The 24,563-nt window shown below is 40.5% G+C and overlaps 1 protein-coding gene across 1 annotated transcript in view; it reads right to left on the bottom strand.

The window, feature by feature from the left end:
* Nucleotides 1-24,563, bottom strand: part of dnah9l (dynein, axonemal, heavy polypeptide 9 like) — a 365,602-nt gene that overhangs the window by 325,124 nt on the left and 15,915 nt on the right. The window contains exons 4-10 of the mRNA XM_048599208.1: nucleotides 22,089-22,278; nucleotides 19,799-19,898; nucleotides 12,865-13,076; nucleotides 10,871-11,104; nucleotides 3,753-3,920; nucleotides 3,381-3,497; nucleotides 718-852 (exon numbers count right to left, since the gene is read on the bottom strand). Coding sequence (XP_048455165.1) covers nucleotides 718-852; nucleotides 3,381-3,497; nucleotides 3,753-3,920; nucleotides 10,871-11,104; nucleotides 12,865-13,076; nucleotides 19,799-19,898; nucleotides 22,089-22,278 — 1,156 coding nt within the window. The remainder of the gene's footprint in view (nucleotides 1-717; nucleotides 853-3,380; nucleotides 3,498-3,752; nucleotides 3,921-10,870; nucleotides 11,105-12,864; nucleotides 13,077-19,798; nucleotides 19,899-22,088; nucleotides 22,279-24,563) is intronic.

Raw genomic sequence — 24,563 nt, 5'->3', positions numbered from 1 at the left:
ACACACTCTTCTGCAACCACTTTCCAGCATCTGTTCTTTGAAGAGGCATAGGTTGGCTTTCAGTGGTGTTTGCCTGTCGTGCCATTGCATCCTGCTCAGGTACGCATCTAGTCAGCCAAATGTTTAGCACTGACTGGCTGCAATGCACGATTAACCTGCGCCAATTTTCATACCTAACTGAATTTTGTTACTATCGACACCTACCAACTGTCTTTCACTGCTTCCCAACTTACCATGAAACATTTTTGAAAAAAAAAATAATGTCCTTTAAAACAATAAGGACAGAATTTTTGACGGAAAAATGGGGACTGACATAAGTCAGCATGCCCTGGTCCATTTATTCTCCTTCCCTCACCAGTGTCACCTGAAGATTTCAGCTGTGATTGAACTGATAAGAATGGAACCCAACAAACGCAGGTATGCTCAGCAGGGCAACGGTGGAGCAGCACCAAAAGAAGATTACATAGTCACCATCACAGACTGCAGACAGGATAAGAGAGGTATCAAAATAAATATTTAAATATACATATTTTCTAAAATGTATCTTCCCACCTATCTGAATTGTTTTCCCCTTTACGTAGCAATTCTTTAGTTTGAAGTGGAAATGGGTCACAGCACTGACAGCTCACAACTAATTGCAAAACATACCTCAATAGTTTTTAAATAAAGTCACACTTTTGAAACTCACCATTAGTAAGAATGAAAGTGTTATTTTACCTTTGCTTGTTTATCAAAAATTTCTTTGCAGCTGTCCATTTCTGCCTCAAACATTCTCAGAAGGTTGGCATATTTCACAGCAAAAATGCTGGCAATGACAGGTCGTTTTTGCAGCACACCAAATATTGACAAAAGCTAACAGAGAAAAGATTTTTAATTACAAACTGCAAGTGAATTTCTGTTGAAAAAACATTTTTTTTAGTTGCAACTCTTCTCTATTACCTCCTGTACCAGCATCTCAGCCTAAAGGAAAATAGTGGCAGTACATCCACACGGGTCTTAATATCCTCTTTGACCTACCTGATATGTGGATGAACTGCATTTTCAAAATATTTTCTTCAGGGAAAGGGAAGGAACTGTGGGTGAGCAATGGGATTTAAGGTTCTAGCAAATCACCAAAGGCTAATGCATAATTAATAAAGGTATCCCAAAAAGGTTAGTGAAATATTGGTCTCTCTTTTAAAGAAACTGGAACATAAATGGGAGGAAGTGCTGTTACAGTTGCGCAGAGCCTTGGCCGGATCTCAGCTACAAAATAGCATTCATACAGGCCTTGGCATGGATTTAATTCCTGTACTGCTAAGGTCACCATAAAGGTTAGGCCTTCCCATCCTCACCACTCCCTGGAGGTATGGTGATCCTCAGAATAAACTCACTGACAGTCGTTGCTAATGAGAGAGCAGCCCTATGGTCCAGTTGGACCATAACAACTTTTACCTTACTGGCAGAGAGATTACAGTACGGGATCACAAGTATTATACGATAGTTTTAAAAGGTGTTATAATCCTGGACCAGGCCGCCTAATTTAAGGCATGATTTGGCTGGGGACAGAAACTTTTATTTTTAAAAGTAGAAAAAGTGTGAGACCCAAGAGACATACTAAGAGAATAAAGCCACCAGATTCCACAATTTTGAACAAACAATAATAAACTCTACTGTACAGCATTAGAACAGTAATACGTTCTACATTACACTTCTGGCACCCAGAATCAACACGTGGTAAATATGGCTCTCAAAGACTGATCAGATTTCATAGCAATTCTCTCATATATTAATACCAATGTGGATAATTAAGTCTCATCAAAACTCACAAAGGGTTAAAATCTTCACTTCCGCTGATCTGTCCTTGAAACTTCCTCAATGGTTCACCATGCACTACCTCAACAATTGCTCCCAAATTCTGGTCAGTCAACCTTGCAATCCTGACCCTACACTCCCCAGTTCAAGATATTGTACTCCTTCACATGCGTAACTCCAGTTTTTCAACTGAGAGCTTGAACAAGCCAGTACTACTCATGTATTTTTCTGCGCCATAATCTTGTTTAGTTGTATCCAGCAAACACTGCTCATGGGTTTTTCAGCACCCTTTTCAGTTATACAGAAGTGCTCATCTATGAAGGCGTACCATCAGACCCTTTCCTATTCTGGGGCAGAAATGAACATTGCCATCGAGCAATTCTTGGAATTGAGTGTAACCTTCAGGTTGCACTCATCTTGAACTGCTGGAAATGGATTTCATTACAAAGGGTTAAATTAGGTCAAGTTACTAAAATTTGGTATGTATTATCTAAAGTTTAGACAGTTGAAAATTATTCTAACCAATTCATGGAAAATGATATCAAGGTTCGGTGAGGTAGACTCACAGAATTATTCCTCTGGTGGGAAAAGCCAAAACAGTGAGCCAGAATTTTAAAATTAAAGCTAGTTTATTTTGAAGTGAAATTAGGAAGCAGTTTCTTTATTTAATTATAACACAAACGCATACACTAATGGTAGTGGAAGTGTGAAACTCTCTACTGCATAAAAGGTTTTGGATGCTTGATCAAGTGGAATATTTAAAATTGGTACATATTGCTTAGCAAGTTATTATGAAATGTAGAACAAAGTTGGATAAACAGAGCTGACTTACAAATCATCTATGACTTATTTGATTTTACAGAGAAGGATTGAGGAGCTGAATAGTTTGTTCTTGTTACATTTTAACAGCTTTTCTCAATTTACTTAATCCCAATGACACTTCTGAAACTCCAAGTTGTCAACTTGGTTCTGCTGGTGGACAGACCAGTTATAGCTCTCACAACAGGATCATCACAATATTAAATTTTTTAAAAAATCGAAAGTTCTGAGGAAGGGTCACTTTACCCAAAACATTAACCTCTGATTTCTCTCCACAGATGCTGCTAGACCTGCAGAACTTTTCCAGCAATCTCTACTTGGTTTCATCACAAAATTACTTGCTTAGGATGCAGCAGTTCATTAAAATAATAATTTTAAAACTAGAGGTTTCAAGCCCCACAGGGGAGCTTAAAAAAGGTCCATTCTGTCTGTGGCAGATCTTTGCTAGAGTAATCCAAAGTTAATTACAGTCTCTCATGATCTCCACATAAATCCTGCTCCTGACTTACAATATTTAACTAATTTTTCCTTGAAGATATAATGCTGTCTGCCTCAAACAGTATCTGTAGCAAAAACTATCTACAAACATAAAGTCTGTCACTTAATAGCTAAAAGCCTTGCCCCTTGCATTTTCCATCTTGCATTTGATACCAAAATATACATTTAGTACTTTTAGGGTCCACCTAGTAATTCATGATGCAACTATTTCAAAAATATTAAATGATGCTTATTTTTTCATCTTAGCCACAGCAAAGCATAATTAGTACCTTAAAAGCCGATTCCAGAGATCCTGAATCCTGAAATGCAAGATTCAGCACTGAGCCTAAGCGTTTGTCAAAATCAAGTATCTGCTCCATGTACCTGCTATGATCTGACAAAAATTCCTGTGTGGATTGCAACAGATAAAAAATAGATATTTTTAGATTTGTGAATAATCTAGCACTTACATAATGTAATTTTCATATACTGACAAACACATTTTCAAAGGTAAAGAGGTGAAATTCTTTGAAAAATTAGTTTTTAAAACTAAATTAACATTAGCTTTATTGTTTTTTAATTAATTTTAGGATATAGATTTCATTTTTGAAGTGCAAATCAAAGTAGATATGAAATTCCACTGTTTCATAATAAAGCCAAACCTTATTGTTGTAATCAAGTGGATCATATTTGTTTTCTCCAAATACTCGCCAACATTCCTGAAATTCTTCATTGATACCATAAATTATTTCACTGAAAGCCTTTCCTTTGGAACCTCCTATTTCAATTCTCTCCAGTTTAAGAAAGTCCGTAGCTGTATTAAACAGTTCCTGAAAACCAATTAATATTGAGCAAGTAACATTTCAGCACGTCAATATGATGTGTTTGGTTTTTCTTTAAGAATTAAGCACAATACAACAGCTGAAGCATAACCAGTATTTTATAACAATGTAGCAGGATTTCATAACTTTTGTAGCCTACGACTTGTAGGAGATGAAATAAGTCTCTTTGTCTTCATTTTTAAAATAACAAACATTTAAATAACAATGGCCAAGATTTTACAGGGTTTGAGCTGAAGGGGGAGATAGGGGTGAAGGAAGAGGTGTATAATTGTTCAGATGGTGGCAGGTGATGTGCCCATTGCCTTCCTGCCTCTGCTGACATTCTAACAAATGGGTGGAAGGTGACAGACCGATAATTTATGAGTGGCAGATCAGCAGTTCACCACCTAGGGAGGCAACCAGATGCCCTTATCATCATGCATCCTATGGCCCACAGTAGGCCTCTCTGTGGTGGCCCAGGCTATCCAGGCTTTAAGATCACCTCCCCCAGCTCGCCTGGTGTGCCTTATTGAGCCCCACAAATTTAACTCAATTCCAGGGCTTCCCACAAGTTTGGTGAAGGCCTCCGGTAATCTGAGGAGTAGTCATTGCTCCAAGTGGCAATGCTGGGACAGAAGACGCGCCTGTATTCCAAATAGTCGTCAGCATGTTTTAAGAGAGGAACATTTTCCTTTAAATGGGCAGCAGTCTGACAGAAGGAAATTAGTTGCTCAAGTATTATAAAATACAAATCAAAGTTTCCATGACCGACTGTATTTTTTATAAGTAGGTTCCCCCAAATTTGCAGCAAGTGGTCAGGGTCTCTGCCGTCCTGTAACATCATGGCCATTGTGTTAAAAAGAACAAATTGTGTGGAAATCACTATAGAGACTTGAGAAGAAATGTTAGCCAAAATCTGCTAATTGCAAAATGCAGAGCCAAGGACTGAGGTATCCAATGATAAAAGAACTTGCACATAATACATGTCACACAAGAGTCATTTCAGTTCAAGATGCTTCCAAGATTATCATGAATTAGTTTGCTAATAATTACTTATTGATACATTTGCTAGTGTTGCAAGGGCAGGATTTTCTCGGATTAGGGAATTATGTGCACATTTTTGAAGTAACTCAAATTGGTCATGCAGTATTTTAAATAATTCTGTAGTATAAGCTGCACGTTTAAACTGATCACTATCAAACTATGATGAACAAAACTGGTTTGATAGACAGAGTGGGAGCATAACATGTGAGGAGGCCTGAGCATGACAAGGTACGAATGCTAACTTATGAATTTAGTGCAGATTGAAATTCTTTGCAGAGGGGGAAGGAGGTGCTGCTTCTTTTTGGCTAATTTTCTTAGCCACGAGAAGCTGGTGGTGTTTAAAGTTTTAATTAAATGGGCAAGTAGGTGACTACTAGATCGGTCTGAAGATTTAATCCCTCTAAACATGCGTCTCAGTCTAATCAGATATAAGCATTGTGTTAAATGCGATGGGAAGGCAATCAGGGATAACATCTAAGCTCTGCAGTCCTGCCAAATCCAGTTGTGAATACTGGGGTGGATGATTAAACAACTAACAGGATGGGTAAGCGCCCAGATATCCCCGTCTCAAAAGTGAGGAGCCTAGCACACCAGTACAAATGATACGACTGAAGTATTTGCACCTACCTACTGCCAGGAGGTGCCAAATGGTTGATCCATCCAGCATCACAGGTGTCAGTCTTCAACCAATTAAATTCTCTCCACATCCTCAAGAAAAGGTAAAGACACTACATAAAAGTCTATGGGCCCTAACAACATTCCAGCAATACCAACGAAGATGCATGTTCCTGTACTAGCTTTGCTCTGAGTGAAGTTATTCTAGTACAGCTACAACAAAGGTATCTACCCACAATGTGGAAAATTCCCAAGTGCCCTGTGCACAAATAGCAGGACATATTACTGCTCTATCACTCCACTCTCAATCATCAGCAAAGTGATGTTAGTGGTCATCAACAGTGCAATCACATTTGCAAAGGAATAATCCTGCTCACAGGCTGACATTCAGTTTGGGATCCAACAGGGTCTCTAGACTCCTGATCTCATTACAGCCTTGGTCCTAATAGGGACAAAAGATCTGAATTCCATTGGCAAGGCCATAGTGACTGCCTTCAACTTCAAGGCAGCATTCAACCGAGTACGGCATCAAGGTGCCCTTGTAAAGCTGGAGTCAGTGACAATTCAGGAAGTAACCTGCCACTGTTTAGAGCCATACCCAGCAAAAAGGAAGATGCTTGTGGTAATTGGAGAAATCATGGTAGTCATCTCAGCTCCAAAACATCTCTGCAGGAGAAACTCAAGATAGTTTCTGGAACACAACCATCTTCAGCTGCTTCATCAATGACCTTTTCTCCATCATAAGGTCAGAAGTGGGGATGTTCATTAATGACTGCACCATGTTCAGCACCGTTCATGGCTCATCAGATACTGCAGCAGTCTGCGTCCGAAGTAAGATCTGGACAACAGTTAGGTTTGAGCTATTAACTGGCAAGCATCAAGAGTTCCACACACTTAAATCAGGCAAAGACTTCCTCTAACTAGAGAGAATTGAACCATTGTCCTTTGACAGTCGATGACACTGCTGTGACCGAATCCCCCCATTATCAACATCTTGGAGGTTACCACTGACCAAAAATTGAACTGGACTAGCCATATAGTCTAGTGGCTACAAAAGCAGGTCAGGGCCTAGGAATCTTGCAGCAAGTACCTCACCTACTGCCCCCCCAAAGCCTGTCCACCATCTACAAAGGCACAAGTCAGGAGTGTGATGGAATTCTCTCCACTTTCTGAGATAAACGTAACTGTAGCAGACGCAAAAAGCTCCATATCACCGAGGACAAAGCAGGTTGCTTGATTGGCACAACATTCATCATGTTCATCACCACACAGTTGCAGCAGTATGTACCATCTACAAGTTGTACTGTATTAACTCACCAAGGCTCCTACAGCTGCACCTTCCAAACCTGTGACCGCTATCACCTAGAAGGACATGGGCAGCAGATGCATTGATACACCGAAACCTGCAAGTTCCCTCAAAGTCATGACCATCCTGACATGCAACTATGCAGCCATTCTTTCACTGTTGCTTCTTCAAAATCCTGGAAATCCCCATTTAACAGCACTATGGGAGCTCCTACACTACACAGATTACAGTGCTTCAAGAAGATAGCTCACTACTACTTTCTGCAGGGTCTAGCCAGCAATGCCTACATCTCGCAGATAAGTTCACAAATTTGTTAATAATTAAAGTTATCTCGTATAACTACCAAGATGACAAGACAGGTGATGTGCTGCAGTTGTAGCATGCGTGTAGGAGCAGACATCAGTGTGATTGATGGCAATCAATCTACAGAGTCTACAGCTCAAGGAGCATAACCTCAGTACTGATGAACCGGAGATCAAGTTTTAGTCACAATAATGCATCAGGGAAGAGAAAAGTTACTTGGAATCTCTTCTGTAGGAGGTAGTCACACCCTTTTTTAAAAAAAATTCGTTAACAGGATAGCTATTCCAATAGTATTCATCTGAGCTGGACTGGGTCATGAGTCTGGCAAATCACCTTATTGGTACTGTAGACAGGGCATTAAACTAAATAGTCAAGGGTGTTTGAGGAAATACTAATATGAATATATGAAAAATGGATCAGAAATAGACCACTGGAGTCTGCTCTGCATTTAATAAGATCATAGCTGATCTGTTTATGTTTTTAATTCCACATTCCCATCAACCACCAACAACCCTGATTTCCCTGCCTCATAAGAATCTAGCCACCTCTGTATAGAAAAACAGCGTCTCTGTCTCCACTGCCTTAAGACAGAGAGTTTCGAAGTCACACAGCCCTCAGAGGGAAAACCTTCTCTTCATCTCAAACCTGACAGGGCAACCTTTAACTTTAAAGCAGTGTGCCCAAGTTATGCATTGATCCACAAGAGTAAACATTCTTCCTATGCCTGCCTTGTCAAGGCCGCACCTTATACACTTCAATCAAGTTACCCATCAATCTTTGAGACTCCAGTAGAACCAAGCCCATCCTGTCCAACATTTTCTCATAAGACAATCCACTTTCTCAGGTATCAATCTAGTAAACATCCTCTGAACCACCTCCAATATACTTACATCCTTCCTTAAATAAGGAGACCAAAACTGCACAAAGCATGTTAGATATGGTCTCAGCAATACTCTATAATTGAAGAATGTTTATGTTCAGTTCATTTCATAGCATCAAGGATAGCATCCCATTAGCCTTTGTGACTACATACTGCACCTGCCTACTACCTTTTTGTGACTCATGTACCCAGAACACTTAAATTCTTCTGCAATCAGATTTCTGCAGTTTTTCTCAAAGTAATACTCTGCTTTTTCTTTATTGTTTCTACCAAAGGGTGGTAAGGAAAAGCCAGGGAACTACAGACCAGTGAGCCTGGCATCAGTGGTGGACAAGTTGTTGAAGGGAATCCTGAGGGACAGCATTGACAGGTATTTGGAAAGGCAAAGACTGATTAGGGATAGTCAACATGGCTTTGTGCATAGGAAATCATGTCTCACTAACTTGATTGAGTTTTTTGAAGAAGTCACAAGGAGTACTGATGAGGGTAGAGTGGAGGACGTGATCTGAATGGACTTCAGTAAGGTGCTCATCAAGGTTCCTCTTGGCAGACTGGTTAGCCAAGTTAGATCACATGGAATACAGGGAGAACTAGCCATTTGGATACTGAACTGGCTTGAAAGTAGAAGACAGAGAGTGGTAGTGAAGGGTTTCTTTTCAGACTGGAGACCTGTGACCAGCAGTGTGCCATAAGGATCGGTGCTGGATCCACTGCTTTTCGTCAATTATATAAATGACTTGGATGTGAACATAGGAGATATGGTTAGTTTCTTTGCAGATGATACCAAAATTGATGGTGTAGTGGACAGTGAAGAAGGTTACCTCAGAGAATAATGGGACCTTGATCAGATGGGCCAATGGGCCGAGGAGCAGCAGATCAAGTTTAATTTAGATAAATGTGAGGTGCTGCATTTTGGAAAGGCAAATCAGGACAAGACTTATACACTTAATGCTAAGGTCCCAGGAAGTGTTGCTGAACAAAGAGACCTTAGGGCGCAGGTTCATAGCTCCTTGAAAGTGGAGTCGCAGGTAGACAAGATAGTGAAGATGGTGTTTGGTATGCTTGCCTTTATTGGTCAGTGCATTGAGTATAGGAGTTGGGAGGCCATGTTGCAGCTGTACAGGACATTGGTTAGGCCACTTTTGGAATATTGCGTCAGTTCTGGTCTCCCTGCTATTGGAAGGATGTTGTGAAACTTGAAAGGGTTCAGAAAAGATTTGCAAGGATATTGCCAGGGTTGGAGGGTTTCAGCTACAGGGGACCAGCTATTTCAGCTTTCAGAGAGGCTGAATAGACGGGGGTTATTTTCCTTGGAGCGACAGAGGCTGAGGGATGACCTTATAGAGGTTTATAAAATCATGAACGGCATGGAAAGGGTGAATAGCCAAGGTGTATTCTCTAGAGTGGGAAGATTCCAAAACTAGAGGGCATTGGTTTAATGTGAGAGGGGAAAGATTTAAAACAGACCTAGGGGGTAACTTTTTCACGCAGATGGTAGTGCATATATGGCATGAGCTGCCAGAGGAAGTGGTAGAGGCTGGTAAAATTAGAATATTTAAAAGGCATCTGAATGGGTACACGAATAGGAAAAGTTTAGAGGAATATGGGCCAAATGCTGGCAAATGGGGCTAGATTAATTTAGGATATCTGGTCAGCATGGACAAGTGGAACTGAATGATCTGCTTCCATGCTATATATCTCTATGACTCTAAGTGAACAGCTTCACATTTTCACATTTTACACTCCACTCCATCATTGCACTTGCCCTCAGTTTACATCGCCATCCTCCCAAGCATACATAACTTTGTTCCCTTCCCTTGGGTAAGAGGTGGCACTATGCACAAAACCCCTTGGCATATGCTCTATCTGCCCACAGGATTTTCTAATCAGAGTCATGCCATTCCTTTCAGGCTGTCATGGCTGCTACTCACCAAGTCAGACCACAGAAGGATGTTGAGGCATTTCCTGCTTTAGACTCAGTCCTGCTAACTACACTGCAGCTGCTGACATCTCTTGCAATCTCTAGCCATGCCTCCTTTGTGTCTGTCTGACCGGTGACTACTGTTGTTGATCTCCAGAAATGAAGTGTTTCTGGAACCTCTCTACGATCACCTCCAAGGAGGTGTTAGTGAATCAAGAGACCACCCTAGTTTAGAAAGACTGGTATCTTATTGATCTGAAAGCCTGTTCTATCAGCTTCTCACTTGCTGGCTGCAAACTCTTTGGACACTCACCAACACCTTTTAAATGCCACTTCCAGCATTCACATCCTGATTGAGAAGGCAATCCTCCCACAAGATAATAAAATGCAATGCACTCCAACCTCAAGCACATTGGAACTGTAAAATGGTCCCAATGTTGGAGCACCAACGAATTTGGCGACGTCCAGCTCATTGAGTCAAGGGATTGCAACTTCAGGCCATATGAAAAGGGGTTATGAACAATCAACTGCAGTAGACCACAAAGTGACATCTTGGCTCATATAGGTGGGTAGAACCTTGGCAGGAGACTTCTTTCAGTAACATGACAGGTGATATACATCTTGTTGGAACTGTATAACACTGCCTAAACAATGAAGTATGTTGAGCTCTGCTATCTTCCAGTAGAAGGTTTGCGTTAGCCAAATAGTATGGAGTTCAAATCACTTGCAATTCTGACAACCCATATCAGTAATGCCAAAATTAGCTTTCCTTCCGAAAAAAGGTAATGAAATAGTTATGACTGAATATATTTTACACTTTGTATGACTTGCTGAGATATAATGACAGAAGCAAAAATTAACACATTTAGTTACTACACAATTTTACATACCTCAATTTTTAACAAACAGGCAAAAAATCTATCAAAATGAGCAAAGACCATCTGTGTAGGGAAGTCCCAATGTTTTACTTCCATAATGCTCCTGTAATACTGAGAAATCTTTAATCTGTGTTGTTGGAAACAATTCTTAAAGCTTTTCAATATGTGAATGGCAAGTTGCACCTTCTCCAATGCTTCTTCTATCTCAACTTTAAAAATCTCTTCAGGAACTAGATAGTTTAATGCCTATTGAAAAAATATTAAGTACAAAAAATTTAAAAGTGATGTGAACAAATATCATTATGCATATGTTTTATATTTATACATGTAAAAATTGCAATACTAGACGCCTGAGCTAAAATGCTTTGTAACAAGATGTTTTATTACTTTCCAACAAACCTATGATTTTTAAAGACATTCCTGCTTCAGCTGTACTCACAGCTATGGAGGTGTAGAGGTGACTGGAAGAAGATGAAGAGGGAGGACTGAGTGATAAAAGCTGTTTGAGAGGAGGGTGTAAAGTCCAGCGGTGGGTCAAAAGGGTCAGAGAAACAGGTGTGCAGGGCGTAATGCAGGAAATAGAATTGAGACCAGCCACTATATCACAGAAGCAAGTAAACAAAACAGGAAAGCCATTCTGAAAAGTGGATCATGACTCACTTTACCATTGATAAATTCTGACATTTGGATAGGTTCCATCCCAAATCAGGTAGATTATATAGTTATGCTATGGTGGAGGCTTACAAATCAGCATGTCTGCCAACATATGGTGAAAAATTAGATGGCACTTATTGATAGCAGCTGCTAATGGGCAATGGCTACCACAAAAAGGGAAAATACTTTAAATCAGGGAAAATGGTTGCTAGAGTTAAATGTCGAAGATGAGAATCCGTGATGCAACACCACCTATTGGTCAGAGCTTGTATCCGCATTGTTGCCAGCAATATCTGTTCATGTTTAGAATCACAGAATCCCTACAGTGTGGAAGCAGGCCATTCAGCCCATCGAGTCTACACCGACCCTCCGAACAGCATCCCACCCAGACCCACCCTCTACCCTATCCCTGTAATCCTGAATTTCCCATAGCTAACCCACCTAGCCTGCACATACCTGGACGCTATGGGAAATTTAGCACAGCCAATCCACCTAGCTGACACATTTTTGGACTGTGGGAGGATACCAGAGCACCCAGAGGAAACCCACGCAGACATGGGGAGAACATGCAAACTCCATGTAGGCAGTCACCTGAGGAATCAAACCCGGGTCCCTAGTGCTGTGAGGCAGCAATACTAACCACGGAGCCACTGTTACATTTAAATTATAAATAATGCACTGGGAGTTTCAAGTTATCTTCTGGGATAAAACCTATTTCTTAACATTTTCAGAATTTAAGCAAAGGCTTATGGACACAAAGAATGTACTAAAACAACAATTTAAAAGACATTTGGACAGGTACATGGATAGGAAAGGTTTAGCGGGATATGAGCCTAACACAGGCAAATGGGACTAGTTCAATTTAGGAAACCTGGTCAGCATGGACAACTTGGGCTGAAGGATCTGCTTCTGCGCTGTATGATTCTATGACTCTAATTACTTTCTTTTTCTGATAAATCACTTCAGTTGAGAAAAACACATTGAAATTTTAGTTGAAGCTGCATAAAGCTTTACGTGGATACTTTAAACTAACAATTCAGCAGTCACAAAGCTTTAAAAGCATGTGATTTTTTTTTTAATATCAGCAATTGCTTCATTACGTTATTGACATTTTAAAAGTTTCTAATCTCCAAAGAAACTTTATTCAATTTTCTGTAGAGAAGCTTTATTCTCACGTTATAAGAAGATTGCAATTCTTATCCATGTGAATAAGGCGGGTGTTAAAAGCCTTTTTTCACAACATGATGCCCAAATAATAAAATAAGCTGTATAACGAATTGTATATTCATCAGTAAATCTTTAAAATTTTGCGAAAGATTATTTATTTTCAACACAACACCAGACACATGTACCTGGTTGATGATAAGATTGCAGAATTCCTGTAGCAAGATAATAATTCTTGAAGGGAAGCAATAGTATCTGGAATGGCTCCATATCAAGCAAATAGTATGGAAAAGGGGAGGAATAAGTGGCTCGATTTCAGTGAAGTTTGATTTCTCCAATTGTGATACATGATATTTCAAAGCTCGGAGATGCAATTCAATGTCTTGAGCCTCAGAGACACCTACAAAAATTCAAGAATATTATTCACATCTTCCTAACATTAAAACAAAGGCAAAATACTAAGAATGCTGGAAACTAGAAACAAACACAGAGCGCTGGAGAAACTCAGCAAGTCTGGCAGATCTATGGAGACACGAACAGAGTTAACATTTCGAGTCCAGTATGACTTATCTTCAGAACCCTATGTTATTTACCTACAGCCTTTGTCTCCACTGAATGTGTAAGCTACTAGCTCCTGATTATCCACCAGCTCTGACCATGAGGAATCACCACCCAACAGCTTTAATTCCAAGGGAATACCAACCCATGGCCTCTCCACTGCCTCACTGGTGTGTGCTGCTGCCAACATTCCTGAAAAGGGGCACCACAGGTTCTTGCTGGCTCTCCCCAAAACCTCGACAAAATTCCACCCAATACATGGAGGTTAGACCTGGTTGGTGCAAGTCTAAACTTAGCAGAATCCTTTAGAAAAGGTGTGGTATTCTTTCACAGAGGCCAAATGCCTTTTTACTATGGTTGTGGGGCACGTTTGGTGCTCTTTGAGATTTTTAAAAGTAGACATGAAGCACATAAAATGTTTAAACTCATTGGAATAGTTGATAGAAATTTAATAATTTCCCTACTCCAAAAAGAACTGAAGGTCAAATTATCAATTTCCTGAGCACCTACAGGCCAAAACAAAGTTGAAGCACATATTTGAAATCAATTGGTCGTGTTAACAGAGAAAAGGCACAAATTCAGGCCAATAAACTAGAACAAAGCCTCAGGGTCAGAGGAATATCTGGTATGATTCTGTCTGACCAAAATAAATGAACCTCTCAAATGGGCTAAGTAATAATGGGGCAGAACTATTGTATGCTATGAGGAGGGTCTGGAAGTAAGTGAAAGAAAGATAAGATGTACAATAATAGCAATTTTGTACTTGCTAACTATAAATAAAAATATCTTCCTGTTTTGTGGCCTCAAATATTGCTGTAATGTGCACATGGGTATCTAGGAGCTAATGGCACCGGAATCACTTAACAAGACAGTTCCCACATGTACACAATATTGCCAAACTCTGAATGACTAACTGGAATAGTTTGAAAGAGCAGTAAATGAACAGTCAGAATGCTGTTGTTCTCTCTTTGATGCTCATACACACTCTCATGATCCATGCTTCTTCCATTTCCGCATGTTTCTCTTTGTTTTGCATATCCTCTTTTGCCAGTATACACACTTTCTCTCATATTCATGTGCAAGCCAATCATGTACTTTTGTATTAATTGATCATTTTGAAGAACATTACCATTCTTATCCTTCCTTCATATTAGTGAATGTGAACTGGTCAAGTCCTGTGTGCTAAGATTTTCCCATCAAAAATGGTGGAATTAAATGTCAAAGGAGAAGTGGTAGCCTGATTGAAGAACTGCATTATGAGTTATAGAACAGGAAGGCAGGATGGGAAATTTAGTCAAATCACAGACTTGCTAAAGTCTACAAACTGATTTTAAACTTTGCTAGAGCTGAGACCATAAAAATGCCGCCTTCCTTCCAGAAGTGGAGATTGGCAGGAGTATTAGAGTTAACAGACCAGACAGTTGTCTTTGTTTGTTCAAGCGTAACCTTGAGATTAAGACCTAGAGAAGCAGGACATCAAACAGGAATTTCCAACAGAATAGTGTTGCAAATAAAAGCAAATTAAATTGGTCAAAAGCAGGCATTAACTTTATATGGCACACACATTGGTATCAAACATTCCTGATTATAAGGTGCTCAGAACACATAGGGAATGGTAAAGGAGGAGAGGGGATAGTGCTTTTGGTTAAGGACAGCATTTCAGTACAGGAGACAATGGATGTCTCAGAGGGTTCAAGAACAGAATCAATTTGGCTACAGCTAATAAATAAAACCAGTGCAATTATATTGCTTTTATTTGCAACACTATTCTGTTGGAAATTCCTGTTTGATGTCCTGCTTCTCTAGGTCTTAATCTCAAGGTTACGCTTGAACAAACAAAGACAACTGTCTGGTCTGTTAACTCTAATACTCCTGCCAATCTCCACTTCTGGAAAGAAGGCGGCATTTTTATGGTCTCAGCTCTAGCAAAGTTTAAAATCAGTTTGTAGACTTTAGCAAGTAACCTATAGATCACCAACTAGTGAGAAGTATATAGAGGAACAAATCAACAAGAAAATTACAGAGAGGTGTAAACTTTATGGTGTAGTCATAACAGAGGACTTTAATTATCCATATATTGACTGGGGTAATGGTAGTATAAGGAGTTGCGAAGAACAAGCAATCCTCTTTTGTGTTCAGGAAATTTTCCCACAACAGTATGTGCCCAATAAAGAGGGCACAATAAGACCTGGTTCTTGGGAATAGCATGAGCCCAGTAGATGAAGTGTGAGTGGTGAAACATTCAGGGAGCAGCGATCATTGTATAAGTTTAAGGATGACAGTGTAAAATGACATTGGTCGAGTGAGAATAATCACTGATAGACAACAGATCTCACTTGGGCAAGAATGGAGCTGAGCTGGATAGACCAGGAACCAAATGGAACCGAAGCTGGAGACATACATAGAACAGTAGCTGAACAATATGCTACGGTTAAAGAAGAAATGGTTTGGGCATAGGTATAGTTCCTCAAGAGGGAAGGCAGGACAAGAAAAAAAGCATACTGGATAACACAGGAGAAAGATTGTAAAAAAAGAAAATGTGTGCTGATGGTAAGTGTTAGATAGTAGGTACAATTGAGAAGCAAGATGGATAAATTAGATTCAGAGGAGAGGTGAAAAGCAAATTAGAGAAGCTAAGCACTGTATAACGGGATTATGAAAAAACACTGGCTGCTAATGTAAATGGAAATCCCAAAATCTTCCACAGGCACAAAAATAAGTGTGGTAAATGGAGTAGAACTGATTAACAGCCATAAAAGGAGACTTAAGCACAGAGCGAAGGCACAGCGGAGTTCTTAATAAATACTTTGTATGCGTCTTTACCCACATAGCAGGTGCTGTCCAGGACATGGTGAGAGGAGGAAACTCTGGTGAAGGGCTCAAATTAATAAAGAAGAGGTATTAGATAAGCTGTAAGTATTTAAATGTGACAATGAACTGAGTCCGGATGAGATCTATCTAATGATATTGAAAGAATCAAGTGTGGAAATTGCAGAGGTGCTGGCAAGTATATTTCAATCTTCCCTAAATTTGGGGTTGGTGCCAGAGGACTTAAGAATTACAAACATAATTACCTTTTTTGCATAAGTGTGTAATGATCAATTACTGATCAGTCAGTTTGACTTCCATTGGTGAGGAAACTGGTAACAACAATTGTTCTAAAAACAATTGATAGTCATTTGGTAAAATATGGGTTAATTCAGAAGAGTCAACATAGATTTGCTAAACAAAATGCATGTTTAACTTTCTGGAATATTTTTTTGAAGAGGTAACAGAATGTGTTGATGACGGGAAGGATGTTGATGTGCTGTTGACCTCCAAAAGGCCACACAAGGCCATGATGCCACACAATAGACTTGTGAGGAAAGTTTATAGGTCATTGAATAAAATAGTCAGTAGCTAAGTGGATACAAAAGTAGCTGATGGGTAAGAAATTGACAGTAATGGTCAATGGGTGTTGTTCAGGCTGGAGGATGGTTTGTACTCGAGTTTCCCGGGGGTCAGTATTGGGACCCTTGATCCATGTAAATACATGATCTAGATATTGGTGTGCAAGAGGAACTTTCAATGTCTGCAGATGAAATTAAAAAATGGGAGAACTGTAAACGGTGGCAAAGATAGTATGGACCTTCAAAAGAAGTAACAAGTTGGGGGAGTGGGCAGATAGATAGCAAGTGAAGTTCAACGTGGCGATGTATGAGCTGATACACGTTGGTACGAATAAAGTGGAGACACAGTACAAAATAAAGGGTTCTATTCTAAAACGTGTGCACGAGCAAAGAGACCTGAATGCCTATGTACTTAAGTCATCAAGGGTGGTATGACAGGTTGAGCGAGCTGTAAATAAAGCATATGGCATTCTAGGCTTCATAAGCAGATGTACAGAGTCTAAGAACAGGAATGCTATACTGAACATGTACAGGACAATGGTTAGACCTCAGCTAGAGTATTATGTACACTTCTCACACCACATTTTGGGAAATGTGGGAACAAACTGCAAAGAGTGCAGAACTGGATTATGAGTGGCTCCAGAGAATGAGAAACTTTAATTACGAGGATAGATTGGGACTGTTTTCCTTGGCTCAGAGAAGGCCAAGGTGAAATTCGATAAAAGTTTTCAAAATTATCAGGGATTTGGACAGAGGAAATAGAGGGGAAAACTGTACCCACTCCCAAGAGGATTGAGAGCGAGACAGCACATATTTAAAGTGTTTTTACAAAGGAAGCAAATGCAAAGCGATAAGAACCTTTTCATTTACGTTAGCTCAGTTGGCTGAGGGGTTAGTTTGTGGTTCAGAATGGTGCCAACAGGGTGGGTTCAATTCCTGCACCAGCTGAGGTTACTATGAAGGCCCCCCCGCCCTCAACCTCTCCCTTTGCCAGAGATGTAATAACCCTCAGGTTATGAGGGAGCAGCTCTATGGTCTGGTAAAAAATATGGTAAAACTCTGGTTAGACAATTGCAACTTTAGCTTATTTCAGTTATACAAGCTGTTGGGGGGAAAGAAAGTTCAAGTTTGCAGATGACACCAAAATTGGAGGTGTCAGCCAAGAAGGTTACCTTTCAGTACAATGGAACCTTGATCAGATAGGCTAATGGGCTGAAGAATGGCAGGTGGAATTTTAATTTAGATAAATGAGAGGTGCTACTTTTTGGTAAGGCAAATTCTTATTTGTCAGGACTTATAGGCCTAATGGTACAATCCTGGGGAGTGTTGTTGAACAAAGAGACCTTGGATTGCAGGTTTACAGTTCCTTGTAAGTGGAGTTGCAGGTAAACAGGATAGTGAAGGCGGCATTTGGTAAGCACGCCTTTTTTTGGTCAGTGCATTTGGTACAGAGTTGGGAGGTCATCCTGCAGCTGTACAGGACACTGGTTAGGCCACTTTTGGAATACTCAGTTCAATTCTTGTTGCCCTGCTATAGGAAGGATGTTATGAAACTCTCTGTTAATCTAGAGACGCAGATAACGCTCTGGGGACCTGGGTTCGAATCCCACCATGGCAAATGGTGGAATTTTAATTCAATAAAAATATCTGGAATTTAGAATCTAATGACGACCATGAATCCAGTGTCAATTATCAGAAAAACCATCTGGTTCACTAATGTCCTCTAGGAAAGGAAACTGTCACCCTTACCCGGATTGGCCTACATGTGACTCCAGACCCACAGCAATGTGGTTGACTCTGAACAATTAGGGATGGACAATAAATGCTGCCTGGTCAGCAACACCCTCATCCCATGAACGAATATAAAAAACTTGAAAGGGTTCAGAAAAGATTTACAAAGATGTTGCCAGAGTTGGAAGTTTTGAGCCATAGGGAGAGGCTGAATAGACTGGGGTTATTTTCCCTGGAGTGTCGGACACTGAGGGGTCACCTTATAGAGGTTTATAAAATCATGACAAGCATGGATAGGGTGAATAAACAAGGTATTTTACCCAGGGAGGGAGAGTCCAAAACTAGAGGGCATAGGCTTAAGGTGAGTGGGAAAAGATTTAAGAGAGGTCTAAGGGAAATGCCAGAGGAAGTGGCGGAAGCTGGTACAATTACAACATTTAAAAAGGTATCTCGATGGGTATATTAATAGGAAAGGTTTACAGGCATATGGTCCAAATGCTGGCAAATGGGACTAGATTAATTTAGGATATCTGGTCGGCATGGACAAGTTGGACCGAAGGGTCTGTTTCCATGCTGTATATCCCTATGACTCTATAAGCATTAGACAATTAATAGAAAAATATTTTGTTGGTTCTATATTTAACTAAAGTGATCATACATGAACTCCTTTCCCTTGAGCTTGACTCCTACCTGATTCCTCGTGCGTGCAGCATTTTCCTAGTCTACCCTGTAACTCATTTTGCAATCTCAGGCAATGAGAATGTTATTTTAATATCCAGCAGTGTTATACACATTATTGTTTCAAATACATATAAATATTCCTGTGTTCATACATGACAAATTATTCATTACTGACTTATTATGAAATGATTATATTAACATTGCAGGCTGCTTAGCTTACAAAGAGGCACAGAAAAGTCTTTTAACATGACTTTTGCTTAGGAATAGTCCAAGTATTAAACAAAGCGTACATTTTTTGGATAACAAGGTGTAGAGCTGGATGAACACAGCAGGCCAAGCAGCATCAGAGGAGCAGGAAGGCTGACGTTTCGGGCCTAGACCCTTGAGTTTACTGAGAACATTAATAATCAGCAAAAGATCAATTGCATGTACAAAGTTCCAATAATCAGTCATTTAGGAGTCCCGTTGTCTCTGGTTCTCAATCAGAGTCCTAAATCTAACCCTCTGAATACTTTCCTCTCACACAACAATTGCAGTTACAATCAATAATTTACAAACACAGATCGAAAAGAGATCAACATATTTCCAAATTGTTGTTAGATGCTCAACTTACATTTGATTTCAAAACAGCAATTATCATTCTTAAATGTTACATCTCAATCTCTGGAATTGTTGTAATGCTATATATCCAAATGGCTGGTTATTTAATTTTGAAAGGTTTTACCAATCTTAAGGTGTTCAAAATATAATGCCAGCGAGTTACCTTCTGTGACTTTCAAGATTGCATTTTTGAATGTAGAATAATAGCTGCTTTTCACAATTCGCAGAATATTAGCTATTTTGTAAATCTTGGGATTCTGGAGCTGTACAAAATGAATTTCAAAGTTAGTATGATTGTAAATCACCATGGTTCAAGTAAGTCAACTCTTCGCATGTGAACTGCCAAAATAAATGTCTTACTAAGATACAGAAACTGTCATTTGTCCTTGCTATGATTTTGGGCCAGTAGTTTATTTACTTGCTGTCAACGTCAATATCTAAACAAGAACTAGATGACGACTCAGATAATGTAGGGAAGGAAACATGCTTTCACAATTTTCCTTATTATTTTTGAGAAGCTCGTGAAGAAACTTGGCATGTGGTGGAACAAGGCATAGGAAGTGGTGTATTTGCCCTGTGAACAATCTGAAGTATAAATACACTAAATCACTATTGAGCCACATCACTGTACAAACCTATTACACCAATCCCAGAAAACCTCAGTTCACTGTGAAGTATAAAATGCAAAAACTGCAAGTTGCTCAAATTCAAGAAATAGAATAGCTTTGTCAGCATATTTTGATGGAAAAGGTTGTTAACTGCATCTGTGTTTGGGTACTTTGCATGAACACTAATAATTTTACTGTTCTGCACTTTTTATACATTGTAGACCAGAATTTTACAGGAGAGCCTTAAACACACCTGGAAGGAAAGTGGGTGATCAGCTGACTACATTAGACATCTGGCCCCTAAATTGATGGAGAGTCGAGTGACCCTCAGTGAAAGAGAAAGTCCTACCCTTTGGTCAGCCAATCAGATTGCTTACAGTACCCACTGCTGTGATCAATCTCAGGACAGCGGCACCAGTAGATCCCAGAACCAGCTGAGCTGGAACAGAAGATATAAAAGAAGGGGTGCTAAGATGGTGGAGGGTTAGATTTAAAGTCAAGGTGGGAGGTTCTGGGAGTGCACCCAGTGCACATAAGGACACCGCTGAAGAAAGCTTTCGCTCCGACTCATTTAAAAGCTATTAAGAAAACAGCTGCCCATTCCCATCCACTTGCCCCTTTCAAATGTAACAAGACATGTGCAACATGCTGCTGGGAGAGTAGGGAGATATTGAAAGGTTAAATAAGTGAGCAAGAGTTTGGCAAATGGAGAATAATACAAGAAATGTAAAGTTGTTCATTTTGGAAGGGACAACAAAAGAACAAATTATTATTTAATAGCAGAAAAACTGCAGAAAGCTGCAACACCAAAAGGACTTGGGGCACTTGTGCACAAAACACAGAGCAAGCACACAGGTGCAGCAGATAATCAGGAAGGCTAATGGAATGTTGGCCCTTATTTCAAGGGGTTGCAGTATAAACAGTAGGGAAGTCTTACTGGACAAGGTGTCGATGAGACCACATCTGGAGTACTGTGAGCAGTTTAGGTCCCCTTATTTAAAGGAAAGATATCATTTCATTGGAGGCAGTTCAGAGAAGGTTCACGAGGATAATCCCTGGTATGGAGGGATTGCATTATGAGCAAAGGTCAAGAAAGTTGAGACTCTACTAATTGGAATTTAGAAGAATGAGAGGTGATCTCATTGAAACCTAGGATTCTTAAGAGGCATGACAAGGTAAAGGCTAAGTGTTTCCCCTCATGGCTAAGTCTAGTAATACAGCAAATACTCTCAGAATGAAAAGGTGCCAATTTAAGACTGCGATGAGGATCAATTTTTTCTGAGGGTTGAGCGTCTTTGGATCTCCTTGCCACAGAGAGCTGTGGAGGAACAGTCCTTGTGTATATTTGACGGACGGACAGATTCTTTATCATCAGGGGAACCAAAAGGTTAAGCAGAAAGGGCAGGAAACTGCATGTCAGGAATATCAGATCAGCTATGAATCTATGAAATGATAAGCAGGTGAGTGGGCCAAATGGCCTACTCCTGCTCCTATTTCTTATGGTCTTACAGGATTAATTCAGCTTTGTCAAGTTTAACTGGTTCTTAATTATTGGTTTATAATATGTTGGGTGGGCTGCCATGGTGTCACCAAACCTATTTTACATGCATCTCCCCCAAACGTACCTGGCAAGGTCACATTAAATCTAATCCATTGTTTCAATTCAAGTGATGTTTTCAAATTCCAGATGTATTTTTAAATAATGTCAGTGTAAACTATTTCATATCAGGTTATGTTAAATAGGCAGAATCATATCGAACATTAAAATACAGGTTTGTAGGTTTCACATTTTTAAAGCTTAACAGCAAAAAAGGAGGAAACAGTTTGTTTGTTCTACATACCAACCTGCTTATATATTCCAAGCAAGTTTTCTTTTCTTGCCATCCAAAAGGAAATCTCTGAACTTGGAGTAGGATTTTTTTCTTCAATTAAGTCATCAAATGAATCTTGTTTCATAACATCTATTATCTGATGCATCCATTGAATCACTATGGACTCAATAGAATGAAGTATTGATTTGCCCAGTCGTGGAAGGCTACCAAGGTAAATACAGTACCTCTAAGTTAGATCAACTGACATCATTAAGCCACTTCATTACAACAGCATCTGTATATTACAAGTTGACAACATTGAAGCTTGAAATGATAGATGTAGAGGTTAATAGCGACATTTTTCAATAGCTATTTGCCCTTCACGAGGCCATGCTATGGCAGATTTGCTAGTTGTTTATTCCTAGGGCATTAACTTCACTGGTTAAGCCAGCATTTTATTGCTCATCCTCAGTTATCCTTGAAAAGTGCTGGTATATTGTACTAAACCACTACAATACTTGGAGTGTTGAAGTACCTGCATATTTTTTTTTTCATAGAATCAAAGAATCCCTAGAATCATAGAAGCCCTACAGTGTGGAAACAGGCCCTTCAGCCCAACAAGTCCATACCGACCCTTGGAGCATCCCACCCAGACCCATCCCCCTATAACACACCTAATCGACACATCTCTGAACACCACAGGCAATTTAGCATGGCCAATCCACCTAGCCTGCATATCTTTGGATTGTGGGAGGAAACCAGAGCACCCAGAGAAAACCCACGCAGACACGGGGAGAATGTGCAAACTCCACACAGACAGTCGCCTGAGAGTGGAATCGAACTTGGGTCCCTGGCGCTGAGGCTGCAATGCTAACCACTGAGCCACCATGCTGCCCCAATTTTTCTGTTCATTTGTGGGATGCGGGCATCGCTGCCTGGTCAGTATGTCTTGCCCATCCCTAGTTGCTCTTGAGAAGGTGGTGCTGAGCTGCTTCTTGAACTACCGCAGTCCACCAGCTGTAGGTTGATCCACAATGCCATTAGGGACGGAATTCCAGGATTTTGACCCAGCAACAGTGAAGAAACGGCAATATATTTCCAAGTCAGGATGGTGAGTGACTTGGAGGGGAACCTGCAGATGATGGCATTCCCAAATGTCTACTGCCCTTGTCCTTCTAGATGGAAGTGGTCGCGCATTTAGAAGGTGCTGTCTGAGGATCTTTGGTGAATTTCTGCCGTGCATCTTGTAGATAGTACACATTGCTGCTACTGAGCATCGGTGGGGAGGGAGTAGATGTAGTGCCAATCAAGCAGGCTGCTTTGTCCTGGATGGTGTCAAGCTTCTTGAGTGTTGCTGGGACTGCACTCATCCTGGCAAAGAGGGAGTATTCCATCACACTCCTGGCTTGTGCCTTGTAGATGGTGGGCAGGCTTTGAGGAGTCAGGAGGTGAGTTACTAGCTGCAGTATTCCTAACTTTTGATTCTGCTCTCGCAGCCACTGTGTTTATGTGGTGAGTCCAGTTGAGTTTCTAGTCAATGATAACCCACAGGATAGCAGGGGATTCAGTGATGGTAACACCATTGGGGCGGTGGTTAGATTATCTCTTATTGGGGATGGTCATAGCCTGGCATTTGGGTGGTGCGAATGCCACTTGTCAGCCCAAGCCTGGATATTGTCCAGATCTTGTTGCATGTGACCATGGACTGCTTCAGTATCTGAGGAGTCACGAATGGTGCTGAACATTGTGCAATCATCGCCGAACATCCCCACTTCTGACCTCATGATGGAGGGAAGGTCATTGATGAAGCAGCTGAAGATAGTTGGACCAAGGACACTACCCTGAGGAACTCCTGCAGAGATGTCTTGGAGCTGAGATGATTGACCTCCAACAACCATAACCATCTTCCAGTGTGCCAGGTATGACTCCAACTACCAGAAAGTTTGCCCCCTGAAAGCCATTGATTACAGTTTTGCTAGGGCTCCTTGATGCCACACTCGGCCAAATGCAGCCTTGATGTCAAGTGCTGTCACTCTCACTTCACCTCTGGAATTCAGCTCTTTTGTCCATGTTTGAACCAAGGCTGTAAGGAGATCAGGAGCTGAGTGGCCCTGGTGGAACACAAACTGGGTGACACTGAGCAGGTGCTGCTTGATAGCACTGTTGATGACACCTTCCATCACTTTACTGATGTTTGAGAGTAGACTGATGGGGCGGTAATTGGCCGGGTTGGATTTGTCCTGCCTTTTATGTACAGGATATACTTGGACAATTTTCCCCATTGTCGGGTAGATACCAGTGTTGTAACTGCACTGGAACAGCTTGGCTAGGGGAGCGGCAAGTTCTGGAGCACAAGTCATCAATACTATTGCTGGAATGTTGTCAGAGCCTGTAGTCTTTGCAGTATCCAATGTCTCCAACCATTTCTTGATATCACGTGCAGTGAATCGAGTTGGCTGAAGACTGGTATCTGTAATGCTGGGTACCACTGGAGGAGGCCAAGATGGAT

This window comes from Rhincodon typus, chromosome 7, assembly GCF_021869965.1.
Source record: "Rhincodon typus isolate 14 chromosome 7, sRhiTyp1.1, whole genome shotgun sequence".
Taxonomy (NCBI): domain Eukaryota; kingdom Metazoa; phylum Chordata; class Chondrichthyes; order Orectolobiformes; family Rhincodontidae; genus Rhincodon; species Rhincodon typus.
Note: the sequence above shows the minus strand (reverse complement) of the source record. Positions and strands in the feature narration are given on the sequence as shown.